Below are 21,380 nucleotides of genomic sequence, written 5' to 3' on the forward strand. Positions count from 1 at the left end.
CTCTCGACGCTGCCACTGGGCCTTTATAGGCCTCTACGACGACGCTCCCTGACTCTCTCCTCCCCCGACGTATAAGATAATGAGGACTCTCGATAGGGTAGATGCAGAGAGGATGTTTGCCCTCGTGGGGGAATCTAGAACTAGGGGCATAGTTTCAGAATAAGGGCATATTTAAATCTGAGATGTAGAGGAATTTCTTCTGTGAGGATTATGAATCTTTGAAATTCTCTACCCCAGAGAGCTGTGGAGGCTGGGTCATTGAATATATTTAAGGTGGAGATACAGATTTTTAAATGATAAGGGAGTCAAGGGTTACAGGAAGTGGGGACGAGGATCGGATCAGCCATGATCTTATTGAATGACGGAGCAGGCTCAAGGGGCCAAATGGCCTACTCCTGCTCTATTTCTTATATAAAAATAAATGTTCTAATTAATAAAAGTTAGCTCTATAGGATTACTGTATTTAACCAAGTCTATTTTAGGATGCTCTTTCTCTTTGAGGAGGATATTGTGCAGTGCGCTTGCATAGAAAGGTGTGCTTAGCCTGGGTGAGCCGCAGAGGGTTACAGGTCAGTTCTATCCTGTGAATGCATCCCGGTTATGAGGTATTGTGCTTGTTTGTAGGAGACAGCAGAGGACTCCAGGAGGAAACAAAGTGCAGCAACAACACGGAGAGCATCAGCCTAGCACCAAGCATAACCGGGATCACTCGAGACAGTACCAGCCTCCAGCACCACATGCTGCCGCAAAGCAGGGTCCCCCGAACCACGGCTACAGCCAGCAGCGCCGATGGCAGCACAACCAGAGACACTCTCCCAACGACAAGGAGTTGAACAGGAATGCCAAAGACAGCAATAATGTTCAAAGCGAGGATCCCTCGCACAACCCTGCCCAGATGGCAGGGGAGCTGCATAAGTCCACAGATCTGCCCAGCAGTCCGACTCAGCAGAACCTCCACAACTCTGAAATAAAACGGAAAGACAGCATTTCTGATCGGCCGGTGGATCAACCTAAAGTTAATCTATTGGAGTCTTCCAAAGATAGACTGAAAAGAAGGCTGAAGGAAAAGGTACTTTTTCATCTTTACCTCAACTCTCGCATCCCTCAAAAAAAACATGCATGGGGACCTCTGTTTTGCTTTTTTATTTATTTAAAATATCTTTCACTTAATCAGAAGTTAAATCCTCCATAAAATCATGTGGATCTGTAAATGAGATTTCAACTTCTTGATTCAATCTTCCTCTGGCTTGAGGCCAAAACAAATCTGAATGTCTGTTTAAAATGAGCTACAGTGAAATGAAATACCTGTCGTGTCCTTTCATAAGTAGGGACTGAAATAACATTTTTTTTTGTTCTTAAAGTGAGCTTCATTTTGTAGCCATCATCAATGAGATTACTCAAGTAGATGTACTTGGATTCTAGTAGGGAAGGTTAAGACTGGTGGAATAGATGGCAAATTGCCTAGATGGATTGAGAATTGGCAGCAACAGAAGATAGATACAGATCAGCCGTGATCTAATTGAATGGCGGAACAGGCTCGACTGGCTGAATGGCCTACTCCTGTTCTTAGGTATGCACTGACTAGGGAGAAGTAACCAGTGATGTGCGGTAAGATTCAATTCTGTTCCACTGTTTTCACAATATTTATTAATGGTGTGCAACAAGGTGCCTGTAGTAGTATCCAAGAGTGGAGATGATCAGAAATTTTTCAGACTTGTCGGGATCTGGAACACTCTACCTGAAAAGATGGTGGATGGTGATTCCATAAATCAATATAAAAGATTCTTGAGGGTAAGGATCTGACAGGGTTGCGGACAAAAAGTGTGTGGGGGGGGTGGAGCGGAGGGACTAAGCACGACTGCTCTTTCAAAGAGCCAGCACGGGCACAGCAGGCTGAATGGCCTCCTTCTGTGCTGATTCTAATATCTTAATAATACATTTACTGATAACACTAAGTGATGGTGACAGGTAACAAGTAGAAAGGAGATTGATTGGGCCTGAAATTCCGATTGAGGACTTCCCGAGGGCAAACGAGTGAAATAGGAAAAAAAGATGCGCAATTACCTGTGCTGTGCCCGTGTGAACTTCCGAGCCTGCGGCCTCTGGTGACTGCGCATCGCAGCTCGTGCACGTGGGGACATGCGCAGGCCGGGACCTGGAGACAGCAGTCAATCAGGTGTAGAACAGATTCTCATTCATGGTAATAGGAGTTCCGTAAGTCCCGAACTCCTATTACTATTAATGAGAACCCCCCCCCCAAAACACAATAAAAAATAGAAAATAAACTACATATTTAACATTCATTTAAATTAAAGTTCTTTTTTAAAAAAAAAAAAGTTGGGAAAATATATTAAGTTTTTTTAATTAAGCCTTAAAATAAATTTAACGTAGTGGGGAGGGTTTTTAAAAATAAAATGTGTTTTTATAACTTTATTTTAAAATGCTTCTGTCTATTTTTAAACACTTGCTTTTTCAGGCGCAAGATTTTAAAAGAAAACTTGCAAGGCAAGATATTCGTAAATATCAGAAATCTTGCCCTGCAAGTGTCCTCGCTCCCGATATGCGGAGATCTGTCAAGCCAGAAACTTGACAGATCGGAAAAGCCGGTTTACAGCGCTATACCAACGATATTGGTAAAAAACGGGATGAGGTCCTACAAGACGAATTTAGGGAGCTAGGAGCTAAATTAAAAAGTAGGACTTCAAAGTTAGTAATCTCAGGATTGCTACCAGTGCCATGTGCTAGTCAGAGTAGGAATCGCAGGATAGCTCAGATGAATACGTGGCTTGAGGAGTGGTGCAGAAGGGAGGGATTCAAATTTCTGGGACATTGGAACAGTTCTGGGGGAGGTGGGACCAGTACAAACCGGACGGTCTGCATCTGGGCAAGACCGGAACCAATGTCCTAGAGGGAGTATTTGCTAGTACTGTTGGGGAGTGGTTAAACTAATATGGCAGGGGGATGGGAACCTATGCAGGGAGACAGAGGAAAGTAGAATGGGGGCAGAAGCAAAAGATTTAGGCCCCAAGTTTCCACATGATTTGCTCCTGATTTTTAGGAGCAACTGGTGGAGAACGGAGTATCTTAGAAATCGCAATTCTCCACATTTAAGTTTTCAGCAGTTCTAGTCAGGTAGAACAGTTTCACTTTGGAACAGAATTTTTTTTTTTTTAAAAAGGGGGCGTGTCTGGCCACTGTTGCCAGATTTGAAAGTTTCCACAGTGAAAACTTACTCCAAACTAACTTAGAATGGAGCAAGTGAAGATTTTTGTAGGCCTGAAAAAACCGTGTCTACACATTAAAAAATCAGGCGCAGGTTACAAATTAGGTGTCCGGAACGAGGTGGGGGGGAGGGGGGGAAGGGAAGTCATTAAATTCTATAATAAATCCTTAGTTATACTTATACAAATATTATACAAATAATTCCAACCTGAATAAAAATTTATAAGCAAAGAAAAGATTAAATAAACCATGTTCCTACCTGTATGAAAGTGCTTCAGGCAGGCCTTTCAGGCAGGGAGAAGGCTGCAGGAAGCCTCACAAGTTGAGGCAGCCGTTCCCGACGGCAGGGGGTGGGGGGGGAGGCAGTGAAGGCCCAACCGACGGCAGCAGCCGTTCCCGACGGCAGGGGGTGGGGGGGGAGGCAGTGAGGGCCCGACCGACGGCAGCAGCCGTTCCCGACGGCAGGGGGGGGAGGCAGTGAAGGCCTGACCGACGGCAGCAGCCGTTCCCGACGGCAGGGGGGGGAGGCAGTGAAGGCCTGACCGACGGCAGCAGCCGTTCCCGACGGCAGGGGGGGGAGGCAGTAAGGGCCTGACCGACGGCAGCAGCCGTTCCCGACGGCAGGGGGGGGAGGCAGTAAGGGCCTGACCGACGGCAGCGGGGGGGAGGCAGTGAGGGCCCGACCGACGGCAGCGGGGGGGAGGCAGTGAGAAGGCTGCAGGAAGCCTCAGAAGTTGAGGCAGCCATTCCCGACGGCAGGGGGGGCTCCCCCCTGCCGTCGGTCAGGCCCGTCGAGTAACGGCTGCCTCAACTTCTGAGGCTTCCTGCAGCCTTCTCACTGCTGCAAGAAGCCTCAGTGCTGATGTGCTGATGGCAATGTGGTTTTATTAAAAAATGTTAAAAATTGAACAGCTACAAAGAACTACAAAAATGGCCGAGTGCCAATGTTTCCATCACACTGCGCGTGCGCGAACGCTCCAACGCGCACGCGCAGGGTTGCCGGCACGAAAAAAACTCATTTAAATGGTACCCGCCCCCTCCTACTTACAAAATCGGCGCGAGTGGTAGGCTCCGCCCCCTGGGCGCCGCACCAAGCACACATCGAGCTGCAAAGCGCTCGAGAATAGCGCGTTTTTTTTTTTTTCAGGCGCAGTTTTCGGCGCGAAAAACGGGAGCCCAGCTCGGAGGGGCGCCTGTTTTGCCGCGTGTGGAAACTTGGGGCCAGAAAGAGGAAAAGTAAAAGTGGAGGGCAGAGAAACCCAAGGCAAAAAGCAAAAAGGGCCACATTACAGCAAAATCCTAAAGGGGCAAAGTGTGTTAAAAAGACAAGCCTGAAGGCTCTGTGCCTCAATACGAGGAGTATTCGTAATAAGGTGGACGAATTAACTGCGCAGATAGCTGTTAACGGATATGATGCAATTGGCATCACAGAGACATGGCTCCAGGGTGATCAAGGCTGGGAATTCAACATTCAGGAAGGATAGACCGAAAGGAAAAGGAGGTGGGGTGGCGTTGCTGGTTAAAGAGGAAATTAACGCAATAGTAAGGAAGGACATTAGCTTGATGATGTGGAATTGGTATGGGTGGAGCTACGGAATACCAAAGGGCAGAAAACGCTAGTGGGAGTTGTGTACAGACTACCAAACAGTAGTAGAGAGGTTGGGGACAGCATCAAACAAGAAATTAGGGATGCGTGCAATAAAAGTAAAGCAGTTATAATGGGCGACTTTAATCTACATATTGATTGGGCTAACCAAACTGGTAGCAATGCAGTGGAGTAGAATTTCCTGGAGTGTATTAGGGATGGTTTTCTAGACCAATATGTCGAGGAACTAACTACAGGGCTGGCCATCCTAGACTGGGTGATGTGTGATGAGAAAGGACTAAGTAGCAATCTTGTTGTGCGAGGCCCCTTGGGGAAGAGTGACCATAATATGGTAGAATTCTTTATTAAGATGGAGAGTGACACAGTTAATTTGGAAACTAGGGTCCTGATCTTAAGGAAAGGTAACTTCGATGGTATGAGACGTGAATTGGCTAGAATAGACAGGCGAATGATACTTAAAGGGTTGACGGTACATAGGCAATGGCAAACATTTAAAGATCACATGGATGAACTTTAACAATTGTACATCCCTGTCTGGAGTAAAAATAAAACGGGGAAGGTTGCTCAACCATGGCTAACAAGGGAAATTAAGGATAGTGTTAAATCCAAGAAAGAGACATATAAATTGGCCAGAAAAAGCAGCAAACCTGAGGACTGGGAGAATTTTATAATTCAGCAGAGGACGACAAAGCGTTTAATTAGGAGGGGGAAAATAGAGTATGAGAGGAAACTTGCTGGGAACATAAAAACTGACTGCATAAGCTTCTATAGATATGTGAAGAGAAAAAGATTAGTGAAGACAAACGTAGGCCCCTTGCAGTCAGATTCAGGTAAATTTATAATGGGGAACAAAGAAATGGCGGACTAGTTGAACAAATACTTTGGTTCTGTCTTCATGAAGGAAGACACAAATAACCTTCCGGAAATACTAGGGGACCGAGGGTCTAGTGAGAAGGAGGAACTGAAGGAAATCCTTAATAGGTGGGAAATTGGGTTTGGGAAATTGATGGTATTGAAGGCCGATAAATCCCTGGGCCCTGATAGTCTGCATCCCAGAGTACTTAAGAAAGTGGCCCTAGAAATAGTGGATGCATTGGTGATCATTTTCCAACAGTCTATCGACTCTGAATCAGTTCCTATGGACTGGAGGGTAGCTAATGTAACACCACTTTTTAAGAAGGGAGGGAGAGAGAAAACGGGTAATTTTTGACCCGTTAGCTTGACATCAGTAGTGGGGAAAATGTTGAAATCAATTATTAAAGATGAAATAGCAGTGCATTTGGAAAGCAGTGACAGGATCGGTCCAAGTCAGCATGGATTTATGAAAGGGAAATCATGCTTAACAAATCGTCTAGAATTTTTTGAGGATGTAACTGGTAGAGTGGACAAGGGAGAACCAGTGGATGTGGTGTATTTGGACTTTCAAAAGGCTTTTGACAAGGTCCCACACAGGAGATTGGTGTGCAAAATTAAAGCACATGGTATTGGGGGTAATGTACTGACGTGGATAGAGAACTGAAGCAGACAGGAAGCAGAGAGTCAGGATAAACGGGTCCTTTTCAGAATGGCAGGCAGTGATTAGTGGGGACCCCAGCTATTTACAATATACATTAATGATTTAGATGAAGGAATTGAGTGTAATATCTGCAAGTTTGCAGATGACACTAAGCTGGGTAGCGGTGTGAGCTGTGAGGAGGACGCTAAGAGGCTGCAGGGTGACTTGGACAGGTTAGGTGAGTGGGCAAAAGCATTACAGATGCAGTATAATGTGGATAAATGTGAAGTTATCCACTTTGGTGGCAAAAACACGAAGGCAGAATATTATCTGAATGGTGGCAGATTAGGAAAAGGGGAGGTGCAACGAGACCTGGGTGTCATGGTACGTCAATCATTGAAAGTTGGCATGCAGATACAGCAGACGGTGAAGAAGGCAAATGGTATGTTGTCTTTCATCGCTAGGGGATTTGAGTATAGGAGCAGGGAGGCCTTACTGCAGTTGTGCAGGGCCTTAGTAAGGCCTCACCTGGAATATTGTGTTCAGTTTTGGTCACCTAATCTGAGGAAGGACGTTCTTGCTATTGAGGGAGTGCAGCGAAGGTTCACCAGACTGATTCCCGGGATGGCAGGACTGACATATGAGGAGAGACTGGATCGACTGGGCCTGTATTCACTGGCGTTTAGAAGGATGAGAGGGGATCTCACAGAAACATATAAAATTCTAACGGGACTGGACAGGTTCGATGTAGGAAGAATCTTCCCGATGTTGGAGAAGTCCAGAACCAGGGGACACAGTCTTAAGGATAAGGGGTAAGCCATTTAGAACTGAGACGAGGAGAAACTTCTTCACTCAGAGAGTTGTTAACCTGTGGAATTCCCTACCGCAGAGAGTTGTTGATGCCAGTTCATTGGATATATTCAAGAGGGCGTTAGATATGGCCTTTACGGCTAAAGGGATCAAGAGGTATGGAGAGAAAGCAGGAAAGGGGTACTGAGATGAATGATCAGTCATGATCTTATTGAATGGTGGTGCAGGCTCGAAGGGCCGAATGGCCTATTCCGGCACCTATTTTCTATGTTTCTATGTGCATTGCGCGTTGAAACCCGGCTTTTCCAATGCTTTCCCGGGTCCGTAGAAACATCGGAATTTCGGGGCCAATATGTTCAGGGAACTTGGACCAATTATGTAAATTGGCTGTGTTATGGCAGGCGAATGTTCATGCATACATGAGCCAGTATCAGTAAATGTGTGTAAGATGAAAATATTGTGGAAGCTAAAAAGGAAAATAATTTGGGAGTGATTATTGGTCATACACTGACAGCAACTAGTCACTGGAGCAGTTATTAATGAGGCAGGTACAGGGTTGTAACTGGAGAGGTTTGGGCAACAAGTCATAACAAGTTATACTGACATGTTATGGATTAATGCAAATCTGGAGTATGAAGTGCAGCTTTAGCCACCCTACCTCAAAAAGGATATAAATACATAGAAAGATGATTCCAGGCCTTAAGAGATTGGGTTTATTAAGAAAGGCGCAAGTGACTAAATTGATTTTTTACCAGAGAAGAGAGCACTGAGGGGAGACATGATACAGGTCTTTAAAATAACTAATGGTACAGATGAAGTTGAAATAAACAAACTACTTAAATTGAAAATTGAGCATAGTGAAAGAAGACACATATAAAATTCACAAGCCTCGAGCAAAGTTAGAGATTGGGGGCGGGGGGGGGGGGGGGGAGCAACCTCCCAAAAAAAAAATATTGGCCTGCAGAATATACACTAAGAAAGTAATTAATTTGGGGTTAATTAGCATCTTTAAATGGGGCTAGATTGATATCTGTTGAGCATAGGATTGAGGGTTATTCGTATTAAGCAGTCCCTCGTATCGAGGATGACCTGTTTCCACACCAAAAAGGGATGAGTTCACAGGTGTTTCAATGTGGGACCTGACATTCTCGGTCCTGAAGAGTGGCGATGTCTGTGCATGGATTCTTTTAACGTGGGGTGGCTGTTGCAAAATATTAATAGCAGTCTTTATTTCTTTCAGGGAAAATAGCAGAAGGAGCTTGATGTTGCTTTAAATTAGACAGTGGGGTCAGAGATTGGCAGTCCTTAATTGAATAATCATACTCTGAGAGCCTTTGGTTTGAATACATGAATTTTGTCCTTTAATCCAGACAAGTTCACCGCTGATGTGTGATTTTAAGGGAGTATTTTTATGCTGGGGTTCAAAACTTACGGAATATATTTATTGTGGCAAATAGAGCTCCAATTTTGAATGATCATGGTGTAAGACTACCTGGATTAAATCTCATGGAAACATTTTATTCTGACTTTTTACAGGGTTTGCATCATCCTGCAGTTAATCTGTATTTCTGTTACCTCAGGTAACTCAGGGCACCCCAAAGGCTTTACATTTCTCATGTATTTTGGAATTCTCAATGGGGAGCAAAGTAACGAGGATTTTCTTGAAGGAAATATTGGCGAGGTCACTGACATTTCCCCCACCCCCAGCATTAGCAGTGTGAAATTGGAACAATTCTGCTGCTTCACTCACTGTTTTGTAACCGGTGTAATGAGTCTAAATTGTCAGTACTGGAGTTTGTTGCAATTAACGATGGGAACACGCAAGACTTCCACAAACCTATGGAAACCCTGATTGAAAACGAGCAGATGTCTTGGCTCCAATATTCCTCTCCTATACGTTCAGGGAACGCTCAGTTGCTAGCCACCTACAAGAGGAAAAATGGTCGGGGACCATTGAGCACCTTAGACTGCCAAGATAGTTAAAACCGAGTCAGGCATTATAATTTCTGAGAATATGTGGCGGAGGGGAGTAACCGTGCCTCTCGTCTAATTTTCCTCTGGGAAGGCAATTAGCCACCCATTTTGAAGCTGTCAGCAACCCTTGCACCAGGGCCTCCACAGATCAGAAGGTCAAAGAGGGACAGGCAGCAAAGCCAACAGGGACCCATTGGACCCGAAGGGCTAGAGACCTGCTGGCTGCTCCTTTTAGCAGCCAGAAGGCATTCGAGCCAGCAGCTGTTACTACCGACTTTGCACCCCTTATTCTGGTTGTATGGCCCTGTCAGGGGGCGTGTCAGAGCCATGCTAATGAATGAACCTTTACATCCAGGTGGGGTCGAGTTGGGTGAGGCACAGTGCAGAGGGAGAAGGATATTGGGGCATTACCTGTAAATTAGACATTTTATTTAAAGGAGTCAGTATTGCCAATGTACATGAATAATTTTAAATATTAATGGAATTTATTTGTAATATTTTAAGTATAGTAACCAACCAGAACTATGAGATGCATGCAGAAAACCGTTCCTCCCACAGAAAGTGTTTATAGCAGAGCATTTAGAGTCAAAATTAGATGGCCACATCTGACGAAAGAAGCCATCATAGCTCCAGTGTTGCCTTTATAAGCACAATATATATTTTGTATCCAAGGTTTCTGCAAAAAATAGACGCAGGATGGTAAGTGTCCCTCCAGTATCTTTGCACAAAGAAATATTAATGGTGTATGCTCCTTATTTGGGGGTGGAGGGAGGAAATAAGGGAACTTCATCACCATCCATAAATGGTGCCCCAATGCCTTCAATTTAAAATTCTCGTTTAATTCCCTTCATAACTTTGCCTTTCCCCATCTCTCTAACGTTCTCCAGACACCCCGTTTCAATGGGGTGAGACCAAATTAATCCTGGCAAGAGCTTTCTAGTGATTATATGATGTTTCCAGACTAGAATTTCTCTGTCTTCTATATTAGTTGCATCCTACATTCTTCAGTTCAGTTCAATTTAGATCCATTTGACTTGAGGAATCATTAACTGAATCTTAAAGAATGGAAGATTAAAATACCATTTAAATTGGGTTGAATATTTTTGAATGCTACAGGATGAAATTTCCGTGGACACGACAAACCCCCAGAAAACCAAAATGGACAAATTGACAGAAATCCTCAACAGCATGAGGAACAACAGTAGTGATGTGGACTCCAATCTCACCACTTTCATGGAGGAGGCACAGAACTCTACCAACTCAGAGGAGATGCTAAGCGAGATAGTTAAAACTATTTATCACAAGGCCGTAACGGACAGGAGTTTTGCTTCAACGGCTGCCAAATTGTGTGATAAAATGTCTCTCTTCATGGTGGAAGGAACTAAATTCCGAAGCTTGCTCCTCAATATGTTACAGGTAAGAATGGCTTTTGTTCTATAGAAATTACAATATGGAAGCAGGCTGTTTGGCCCAATCAGTCTGCATTGATGTTTATCCTCCACATGAGTAGTCGTACTAATCTCTTGTGCCCACTACACTCCCGTGTGTATGCATGCAAGTCTTTCTTTCTATTTGTATTTCCTCATACCAGGCAGCATCCTTGTGAATCTGCATTGCACTCTCTTTGTTGACTCAATTCCCTTCCCGTAGTGTGGAGCCCAGAACTGTGCACACCATTGTGGGCTTACTAACGTTTTGTATAGATTCTCCTTTACATCTTGCCTTTATATTCTATACCTCTTGCCATAAAATCTAGTATTTCATTAGCCTGCAACCATAACGTTGAATAGTGTAGGTTAGACATGTATTCTACAGTCTTACTTGATTATCTTTAGAAGTCATTTCGAGATTTCACAAAACTTTATCTCAGCAGATTGTAAACAAATTGGGTAAGATCCACGATGGGACAAATTGCCCATGGTCTGTGGAAGGTTATAAATTTGTGTTGGACATCATCATTTCCCTGGAAAGTGAAGAAAAAGAGAATTGTTTAGTTCAGGGAAGTGTAATGTAAGAAATCAACTGTGGAGATGAGTGGGTTACACCTGTAGTGCTTCTGTGTTTCATGAAGAACAAAAGCTGGCTGGCACCATTGCATGGCTGTGGCACACCCAAGAGACTTGGATAGGCTACTAAACATGTAGCTCATGAACCTCGAGGATTGCAGGTGAATGTTCTCATTTTTGATTCATCCTTTAGAATTTAAGACTGCTAGAGCTAACGGTAAGTGTGCAAGATATCTCAATAATCTACATTACGTGATGGGAAGAAAGGGCGATACTACGAGATGATGTCAGGAGACCAGGGGACTTCATTAGTAAATTGTACATTATAGTTTTTCCTTTGACATACTGTACTATTTTACTATATCCTGTCAATGTTGTATTCCCCATCAAAAGGAACTTGCCAGCTCTCTCCTCTTCAACGTACCCCACCACCAGTGAGTAAATGAGTGATACGGATACTATGATACTGGGTTTAGCATTTAGCCAGGGTTAAATTGGTTGCTATAATTAACCTCAGTGCCACAGGGCGAATGAGGATTGTTTACTTAAAGGTGCTCATTGGGGGAAGACAGGAATGTACTCAGCTGTGATGTCTTCCGTAGTGAAAAAGACTGTTGATATTTCGGTCTAGCCTCCCGCGTAAAGAATGGGTGAAATACTAATGGTAGCTAGAAGCTGTGGAACTGAGAAAGAGAATGTAGACCATGACCAGCTGTTTTAATGAGGGCTTTGTGCCTCCCTTTCAGCTTTAACACTAGGTGGCCGGGTTTCCTGGGCCTTGGCTAAAGGGAGGCAAGAACTGCTGTTTGTGGAAGAGGGTAAGTGCTTTTCCAGCACTCCTGTCCCCCACCCCCGGCCCTCCAAGCTAAACTGCTTCCCTGCCTCACTCAACCCCCTTCCCCCCCCACCCCCCCCCAAACGATCGGTCCACTCCCCCAATGATCACCAAACCCCCCGCCGCACGATGAACAAATCCCCCTTGAGCAATCACAGACATCCCTCAGCCCACAACATCCCCCTTCTCCCCAGCGATGCCCAATCAGCCAGTTTCCTTAAAGGGACCATGCCCACATTCATTTTGACAGTTGTGCTCTCTGTGTTCTACAGCATTGAGGTGCTGCAAACACTGACCAGCACTGCACAAAAGGTGACCAACTACACTCAGGCTCTCCCATAATTCCCTCCATATGCTTATGAAGAGAGTCACAGTACGCAAGGAAGTTCTCTTCCCTTCCAATGGGCGGAAGAGACCCCCCCCCCCCCCCCAGGAGACCAACAGAGACAGAAGTGACCTCCCAAGGAGACCAACGCAGCTTGGTTGCACATTGCACAGGAGGGCATAAGCAGGGATGTCATCAGGAGGACCTGACTGCAGTGGTGCCAACCTTTCAATGATCTCAGTAGATCACGAAACGTTACTGCAAAACCTCATCCTGCTGTGCCATTCATCACATCCCCATCACTCTGCCTTCGCTACCCTACTCCTACACATCCTTACTCACACCAACTTACCTTGCACCTCCACTCATCCCTCTCTATCTACATTATCAAATCCCCATTTCACTAGCCACCCCTCACACTTGCCTTCATTCTAGTCCAATCATACCAACTAACAACACACAAGGGTAGGCACTTGGGTGTCTTATCCCCAATGTTCATGTAAAGTTTCTCTTAATGGGTTGTCAAACATTGAAATCTTTATTTTCAACACTTTACCTTCTTGGACAGATTTGTGTGCACCTTTGGAAGTGGCTTCATCATCATCATAGGCAGTCCCTCGGAATTGAGGTAGAGTTGCTTCCACTCCAGAAGTAAGCCCTTAGGTGGCTGAACAGTCCAATTCGAGAGCCACAGACTCTGTCACAGGTGGGACAGATAGTTGTTGAGGGAAGGGATGGGTGGGACTGGTTTGCCGCACGCTCTTTCTGCTGTCTGCACTTGATTTCTGCATGCTCTCGACGTTGAGACTCTAGGTGCTCAGCGCCCTCTCGGATGCACTTCCTCCACTTAGGGCAGTCTTGGGCCAGGGACTCCCAGGTGTCAGTGGGGATGTCACACTTTATCAGGGAGGCTTTGAGGATGTCCTTGTAGCGTTTCCGCTGCCCACCTTTGGCTCGTTTGCTGTGAAGGAGCTCCAAGTAGAGCACTTGCTTTGGGAGTCTCATGTCTGGAAAAAAAATCAAAGAGCAAGTTATTATTTAAATGGAGAAAGATTGCAAAGTGCTACAGTACAGCGGGACCTGGGGTTACTTGTGTATGAAACACAAAAGGATAGTATGCAGGTACAGCAAGTGATCAGGAAGGCCAATGGAATCTTGGCCTTTATTGCACAGGGGATGGAGTATAAAAGCAGGGAAGTCTTGCTCCAGTTATACAGGGTATTGGTGAGGCCACACCTGGAATACTGCGTGCAGTTTTGGTTTCCATATTTATGAAAGGATATACTTGCTTTGGAGACGGTTCAGAGAAGGTTCACTAGGTTGATTCCGGAGATGAGGGAGTTGACATGAGGAAAGGTTGAGTAGGTTGGCCCTCTACTCATTGGAATTCAGAAGAATGAGAGGTGATCTTATCAAAACGTATAAGATTATGAGGGGGCTTGACAAGGTGGATGCAGAGAGGATGTTTCCACTGATGGGGGAGACTAGAACTAGGGGGCATAATCTTAGAATAAGGGGCCGCCCATTTAAAACTGAGATGAGGAGAAATTTCTTCTCGGAGGATTGTAAATCTGTGGAATTTGCTGCCTCAGAGAGCTGTGGAAACTGGGACATTGAATAAATTTTAAGACAGAAATAGACAGTTTTTAAAACTAGAAGGGGGTTATGGGGAGCGGGCAGGGAAATGGACCTGAGTCCATCATCAGATCAGCCATGATCATATTAAATGGCGGAGCAGGCTCAAGAGGCCATATGGCCTACTCATGCTCCTATTTCTTATGTTCTTATGTTTTATCGGGCAGTAATATCGGGTGGTTTTATTGGGCAGTAATATCGGGTGGTTTTATTGGGCAGTAATATCGGGTGGTTTTATTGGGCAGTAATATCGGGTGGTTTTATTGGGCAGTAATATCGGGTGGTTTTATTGGGCAGTAATATCGGGTGGTTTTATTGAGCAGTAATATCGGGTGGTTTTATTGAGCAGTAATATCGGGTGGTTTTATTGAGCAGTAATATCGGGTGGTTTTATTGAGCAGTAATATCGGGTGGTTTTATTGAGCAGTAATATCGGGTGGTTTTATTGAGCAGTAATATCGGGTAGTTTTATTGAGCAGTAATATCGGGTAGTTTTATCCAGAGATAGATTGAGTGTACAAATCTGAAGCAGATTAAAAGGGGAGGGACTGTATTCTGAGTCATAACATAACGAGAAAAGATACATTACTAGTTCTAGGGAATGAATCGGAGTAGGTACGCAACATTAGGAGCAGGAGAAAAGTTAGGGATGAGCAATCGTAATATAATTTGCTTTAATTTGAAATGGAGAAGGCAAAAGCAGAATCAAAGTTGATTGGAAAAAAAATTCAGAGGGATGCAAGAGGATTTAGCTTTGATAAGTTGGAAGTTAAAAGTAACTTGTAAAGAGGTGAAGCAACAGTGGGAAACATTTAACTGAGATTGGTGCAGCACAGTCTAGGAAAATTTCAATGAGGAAAAAAGATAGTTCTACAGCTGCATTTTTTCCAGCCCATTCCAATGTGAAGGAAAGGTTTTTATAAAGACATTAGGAAAATGAGAATCACTAAGGAGTTGGTGTAACCACACTTCAAAATGAGCATGGTGAGATTATTATGGTCGATGCGAAAATGGCAGAGTTGCTTAACGAATACTTTGCCTCAGTATTACGGAGGAGAGTGAAGGAAGTCTTCACTTATTGAGGAAGGGCTTGTGGATGAAGGGTAAAAGGTCAATCAGTAGATATATGTATTAATAAGTAAACAGTTGTTAATGGGCTCAGATTGCTAAATATTCAATGTCCAGGACTAGACGGTAATGAGCTCGGATAACTGAAAGAGGTTAGTGATGTAGTGGAAGAACTAGCCATTAACTTTCAAAATACATTCGAGATGGCAGCTGTGCCCAAGGACAATAGAGTGGAAAATGTCTCTCATCTGTTCAAAAAGAGAGAAAGGGACAAACCAAGCAACTATTGACTGGTTAGACTTGTGGTATTGTAGGAAAATGATTAGAGGCCATAATTAATAAAATAAATGGATACTTCGAAGGGGCTGGATTGGTGAGATACCATCAATATGGATTTGTGACAGGTACGTCATGTTGACTAACCTAATAGATTTTTTGAGAGCACAATCGAAAGAGTAGATTAGGGTATGCAGTAGATAGTGTTTTATGCACTTCTAGAAAACATTTGATAAAATGCCGAATTGGAATTTGGTTGAGAAAGTTTGGATCCAAAGGGAAAGGGGTGGTATGGAGCGGAATGGCTGAAAGGCAGATAATGAAGAGTTGCTGCTGATACCAAATTGGGAAGTGTTGCAAACTGCCAGGAAGAATGCAGGATGGTACAGATGGACATAAACAGGCTAGCAAATGAGTAGGTCAGTGGCACCTTCACTGAAGCATCGAGAGTCTGGGCCTTACATTAAACATCCATAAGACAAAGGTTCTCCCCCGCCACACAGCACTGCTCCCCGACTATCAAGATCGTTGACGAGATCTTGGACAATGTGGACCACGTCCCATACATTGGGAACCTACTGTCAACAAGGACAGACAGATGATGAAGTCCAACACCGCCTTCAGTGTGCCAGTGCAGCCTTCGGCCGTCTGAGGGAAAAGTGTTCGAAGATCAGGATCTCAAACCCGGCACCAAGCTCATGGATCACAGAGTAGTAGTTATACCCGCCCTCCTATATGCTTCAGAGACGTGGACACTGTACAGTAGGCACCTCAAAGCACTGGAGAAGTACCACCAACACTGCCTCTGCAAAATCCTGCAAATTCATTTGCAGCACAGGTACACCAACCTCAATGTTTTCTCTCAGGCCAACATCCCCATTATTGAAGCATTGACCACACTCGATCAGCTCGGGTGGGTGGGCCATATTGTCTGCATGCCCAGTACAAGACTCCCGAAGCAAGCACTCGACTCCGAGCTACGTCACTGCAGGCGAGCCCCAGGAGGGCAGAGAAAACCCTTCAAGGACACACTCGAAGCCTCCTTGAAAAAATGTAACATCCCCACAGACTCTTGGGAATCCCTCGCCCAAAACCGCTCAAAGCGGAGGAAAAGCATCCGGGAAGGCACCGAACACTTTGAGTCTTTTCACCGGGAGCAGGCGGAAGCCAAGTACAAACAGCGGAAGGAGGAGTGTACGACAAATCAAACACCCCATCCACCCATCCCTCCAACCACCGTCTGCCCCACCTGTGACAGAGACTGTAGGTCCCACATTGGTCTCATCAGTCACCTTAGAACTCATTTTAGCAAGTCATCCTTGACTCCGAGGGACTGCCCAAGAAGAAGAGAAGGTAAGTGGCAGATGTAGGTTAATAAAACAAATGTGAGGTAATGGCCCGAAAATTGTGATCGGAGGCTTCCTGCAGGCCGACGCCTCTGACTGTAAAAATGTTTCCGAAAGTACCTGGTGGTCCCGAAGACACGTAGACTTACGATCCGAGACCTAGATGTGCAGCCCAGCGTATGGGCTCACATATCCCAGGAACGTAAGCACAACCTGGGCTCCACCAATGAACATGGATTATTCTCATTGATATTAATGGGAGCTCCGTTTGTACGTGCTGCCATTACTATCAATGAGAATACTCCCAAAAACACAAATACAATGCAATAAGTTAAAAAAAAAAACAAGTATTTAAACTTAATTGAACTTAAATTTAATTAGATGTTTTAGAAAAAAAAATCTTTTTAAATATGTTTTACTAGGGTTAAAAAATAAAATTACCTTAATGGACAGAATTGTGATAAAATTTAATGTTTTATGTTTTAAAACTCTTTGGCTGGTTTTACCAGGTGCAAGAGTTTGAAGGACATTTGCTGGGCAGGAGTTGGGCAAATAGCCCAATCTCTGCCCACGAATGTCCTTCTCATGGGGATGCATGCGATCTGTCATAAGACACTTTTGACAGATTGAAAATATTAGTTCTCGGCGCATGCACCGAGAAGTGGCATTTGCGACGCCTCTTCCGGTGCGTGCACACATTATACTCACCCAGGCAGGCCGCAATTTACATAAGAACATAAGAAATAGGAACAGGAGTAGGCAATACGGCCCCTCGAGCCTGCTCCGCCATTCAATAAGATCATGGCTGATCTGATCATGGACTCAGCTTCACTTCCCTGCCCGCTCCCCATAACCCCTTATCATTTAAGAAACTGTATATTTCTGTCTTAAATTTATTCAATGTCCCAGTTTCCACAGCTCTCTGAGGCAGCGAATTCCACAGATTTACAACTCTCAGCGAAGAAATTTCTCCTCATCTCTGTTTTAAATGGATGGCCCCTTATTCTAAGATCATGCCCTCTAGTTCTAGTCTCCCCAACTAGTGGAAACATCCTCTCTGCATCCACCTTGTCAAGCCCCCTCATAATCTTGCACGTTTCGATAAGATCACCTCTTATTATTCTGAATTCCAATGAGTAGAGGCCCAACCTACTCAACCTTTCCTCATAAGTCAACCCCCTTATCCCCGGAATCAACCTAGTGAATCTTCTCTGAGCTGCCTCCAAAGCAAGTATATCCTTTCGTAAATATGGAAACCAAAACTGCACGCAGTATTCCAGGTGTGGCCTCACCAAGATCTTTATATAGCTGTAGCAAGACTTCCCTGCTTTTATACTCCATTGCCTTTGCAATAAAGGCCAAGATACCATTGGCCTTCCTGATCACTTGCTGTATGTGCATACTAACCTTTTGTGTTTCATGCACAAGTACCCCCAGGTCCCGCTGTACTGCGGCACTTTGCAATCGTTCTCCATTTAAATAATAACTTGCTCTTTGATTTTTTTTCTGACAAAGTGCATACCTCACACTTTCCAACATTATACTGCATCTGCCAAATTTTTGCCCACTCACTTAGCCTGTCTATGTCATTTTACATATTTTTTGTTTCCTCCTCACACATTGCTTTTCCTCCCATATTTGTATCGTCAGCAAACTTGGCTACGTTACACTCAGTCCCTTCTTCCAAGTCATTAATATAGATTGTAAATAGTTGGGGTCCCAGCACTGATCCCTGTGGCACCCCACTGGTTGCCAACCCGAGAATGAACTATTTATCCCGACTCTCTGTTCTCTGGTAGTTAGCCAATCCTCTATCCATGCTAATATCTTACCCCCAACCCTGTGAACTTTTATCTTGTGCAGTAACCTTTTATGTGGCACCTTGCCAAATGCCTTCTGGAAGTCCAAATACACCACATCCACTGGTTCCCCTTTATCCACCCTGTTCGTTACATCTTCAAAGAACTCCAGCAAATTTGTCAAACATGACTTCCCCTTCATAATTGCATGCTGACTCTGCCTGACCGAATTTTGCTTTTCCAAATGTCCTGCGACTGCTTCTTTAATAATGACTCCAATATTTCCCAACCACAGATGTTAGGCTAACTGGTCTATAGTTTCCTGAAGAGTTGCTACTGTTAGGGGACCTATAGACTACACCCACCTGTGACTTTTTCCCCTTATTGTTCCTTATCTCCACCCAAACTGTTTCAACACCCTTAACTTTTGAGCCAATATCGTTTCTTACTATTGCAGTGATTCCATCCTTTATCAACAGAGCTACCCCACCTCCTTTTCCTTTCTGTCTGTCCTTCTGGATTGTCAAGTACCCCTGAATATTTAATTCCCAATCCTGGTCACCTTGCAACCACGTCTTTGTAATAACTATCAGATCATACCCATCTGTTTCAATTTGTGCCGTCAACTCATCTATTTTGTTACAAATGCTAAGTGCATTTAGACAAAGTGCCTTTAAGTTTATTTTTTTACCCTTTTTTCCTGCTTGTTTCCTCTCTCCTTCAAACTCACTTTCTTTATTTTTGCTTTCTAATTCCAGCTTTACTCCCCTCCCTACTGAATCTATTTTCAGGTTCCCATTCCCCTGCCAAGCTAGTTTAAACCCTCCCCAACAGCACTAGCAAACCCCCCCCCCCGTGAGGATATTGGTCCCGGCTCTGTTGAGGTGCAACCCGTCCGGCTTGTACAGGTCCCACCGCCCGCAGAAGCAGTCCCAATGCCCCAGAAAACTAAAGCCCTCCTGCCTGCACCATCTCTCCAGCCACGTATTCACCTGCTCTCTCCTCCTATTTCTGTACTCACTAGCTCATGGCACTGGGAGTAATCCGGAGATTGGTAAGAATGGAAATATACCTTTTGAGGTCCTGCTTTTTAATCTCTCTCCTAGCTCCCTAAACTCTGCCTGCAGGACCTCATCCCTCTTTCTACCTATGTCATTGGTACCGATGTGGACCACGACCACGACCTCTTCCCCCCAGAATGCCCTGTAGCCGCTCAGTGACATCCTACGGCCCAATATGTTTTGGTAAGAATGGAAATATACCTTTAAATGGTAAGTTTCTCAATGCAATAAAGGAGCAGGGGTGGGTGTTAGATGTGCAGATACATAAATCCTTAAAAGTGGGTGGACAGTGTTAAATAAAAATGTAAAAAGCTTTTAAGAATGCACATGGGCTTTGGGGGTTTATATTTAGAAGAATTGAATACAAAACCAGAGTTCATGATTGCTCTATACAGTTAGGCCACTTCAGGACTGCTGCGTGCAGCCTGGGACTTCTCACATGGTAACCCTGGAGAAATTCCAATGCAGGTTGATACCAAAAATAAGGGATTGAGGTTAAAGGAAAGGCTGGGGCAACTCGGGCTGGATTCCTCTTCAACTCACAAGGTCGATGAGTGATTTGGTGGATATTCTCAAAATGAAAGGAATAGGCAGGTACATATTTCCATTGTTTGGTAAATTGCAAAGCAAGAGGCCATGGTGTCGAGCTAAGCGCTGGATATATAAATCATTTTATTTAGAAAAGAAAATGCAGGTCTATTTTGCACTAACACCTTCTGCTACAGAGTGCTAAATTGTGGATTTGTGCTGGTTTATAAATATCTTCTCTCAATTATTGGGACAGTGTTGAGCAAAGACTACGCAATTTCATGGAAGATAGAAAAGGAAAACTGAAGGTTGCGTCATCCCAGAGCTTGTGCATACTTGTGGCTGATAGGCTAACCATCTTAGCTTGCTATCTATATACTTTGTACTACTAATTTGTACTACTGCGATTTGTGCGCGCACTAGGTCGTGCAGCAGAGCTGGTCTCCAGTCGTCCTGGTTAACCCTTGCCACTCGATAAAGGACTAGCTCTGTCAAGCCTGTGTGGTGGCTGGTGTGCAACGGTCACCACATGTTAAAAAAAAATCCACGCACAGGCATCTTCCACCCCTGGAGTTCAGGATTGGAATATCGGGTCCTTCATTGAAACATCTGTGAGCTCATCCCTTTTGGTATGGAAGCAAGTCATCCTGGTTCGAGGGACCACCTATGATGCTGATGATGGATATATAAAGGAAGAAATTAAAATAAACTTTTCAGTGCAAAGTCTGACCAAATGGGAATTGTTTTGCCACGTGTGGTGAAAGATGCTAAGTTGATTACAGCATTGAAAAATGTCATTTTCTGTCTTGTATTTCCTCCCTCCGCTCCTGAAGACACTGATACTCACAGCAGCAGCAGCGGTACAGTCCAGTACCAGAGCTAATTGTTTTTAATTTGTCCTTCGGATGTGGGTGACACTGGCAAGGCAGTATTTATTGCCTATCCCTATTTGCCTTGAGTGCATTAAGAGTGAGCCATGTAGTGTGGACTGGAGTCACAAATAGGCCAGATCAGATAGGGAGCTACTCTGAAGGATGTTCGTGAATCAATTGTGTTTTTATGACGATCCAGTAGCTTTCAGTTATTTTTCTGGTGCTAACCCAATGTTGTCCATCAGAAGTGGGTGATCAGCCAGAGGTGCAGCCATGGCAACACTGTTTTAGCTCGATGTACAAATTTAAGTAGAAAACACTGTAATGGGAACAGTGGCATAGTGGTTATGTTACTGGACGAGTAATCCTAGAGGTCTGGACTAATCATCCGGAGACATGAATTTAAATCCCAGACAGCAGCTGGTGAATTTAAATTCCATGAATTAAATAAATCTGGAGTGAAAAGCTAGCATCAGTAATGGTGACCATGTAACTACCAGATTGTCGTAAAAACTCATTTGG

General features: G+C 44.3%; 1 protein-coding gene across 4 annotated transcripts in view; it reads left to right on the forward strand.

Moving 5' to 3' along the window:
- The window catches only part of ctif (CBP80/20-dependent translation initiation factor), a 300,050-nt gene that overhangs the window by 238,073 nt on the left and 40,597 nt on the right, over nt 1-21,380 (forward strand). For all 4 annotated transcript variants that reach the window (XM_070867474.1, XM_070867476.1, XM_070867477.1 and 1 more), the window contains 2 exons: nt 625-1,069; nt 10,224-10,523. In XM_070867474.1, coding sequence (XP_070723575.1) covers nt 625-1,069; nt 10,224-10,523 — 745 coding nt within the window. The remainder of the gene's footprint in view (nt 1-624; nt 1,070-10,223; nt 10,524-21,380) is intronic.

This window comes from Pristiophorus japonicus, chromosome 2 (genome assembly GCF_044704955.1).
Source record: "Pristiophorus japonicus isolate sPriJap1 chromosome 2, sPriJap1.hap1, whole genome shotgun sequence".
In the NCBI taxonomy this organism is placed as follows: Eukaryota; Metazoa; Chordata; class Chondrichthyes; family Pristiophoridae; genus Pristiophorus; species Pristiophorus japonicus.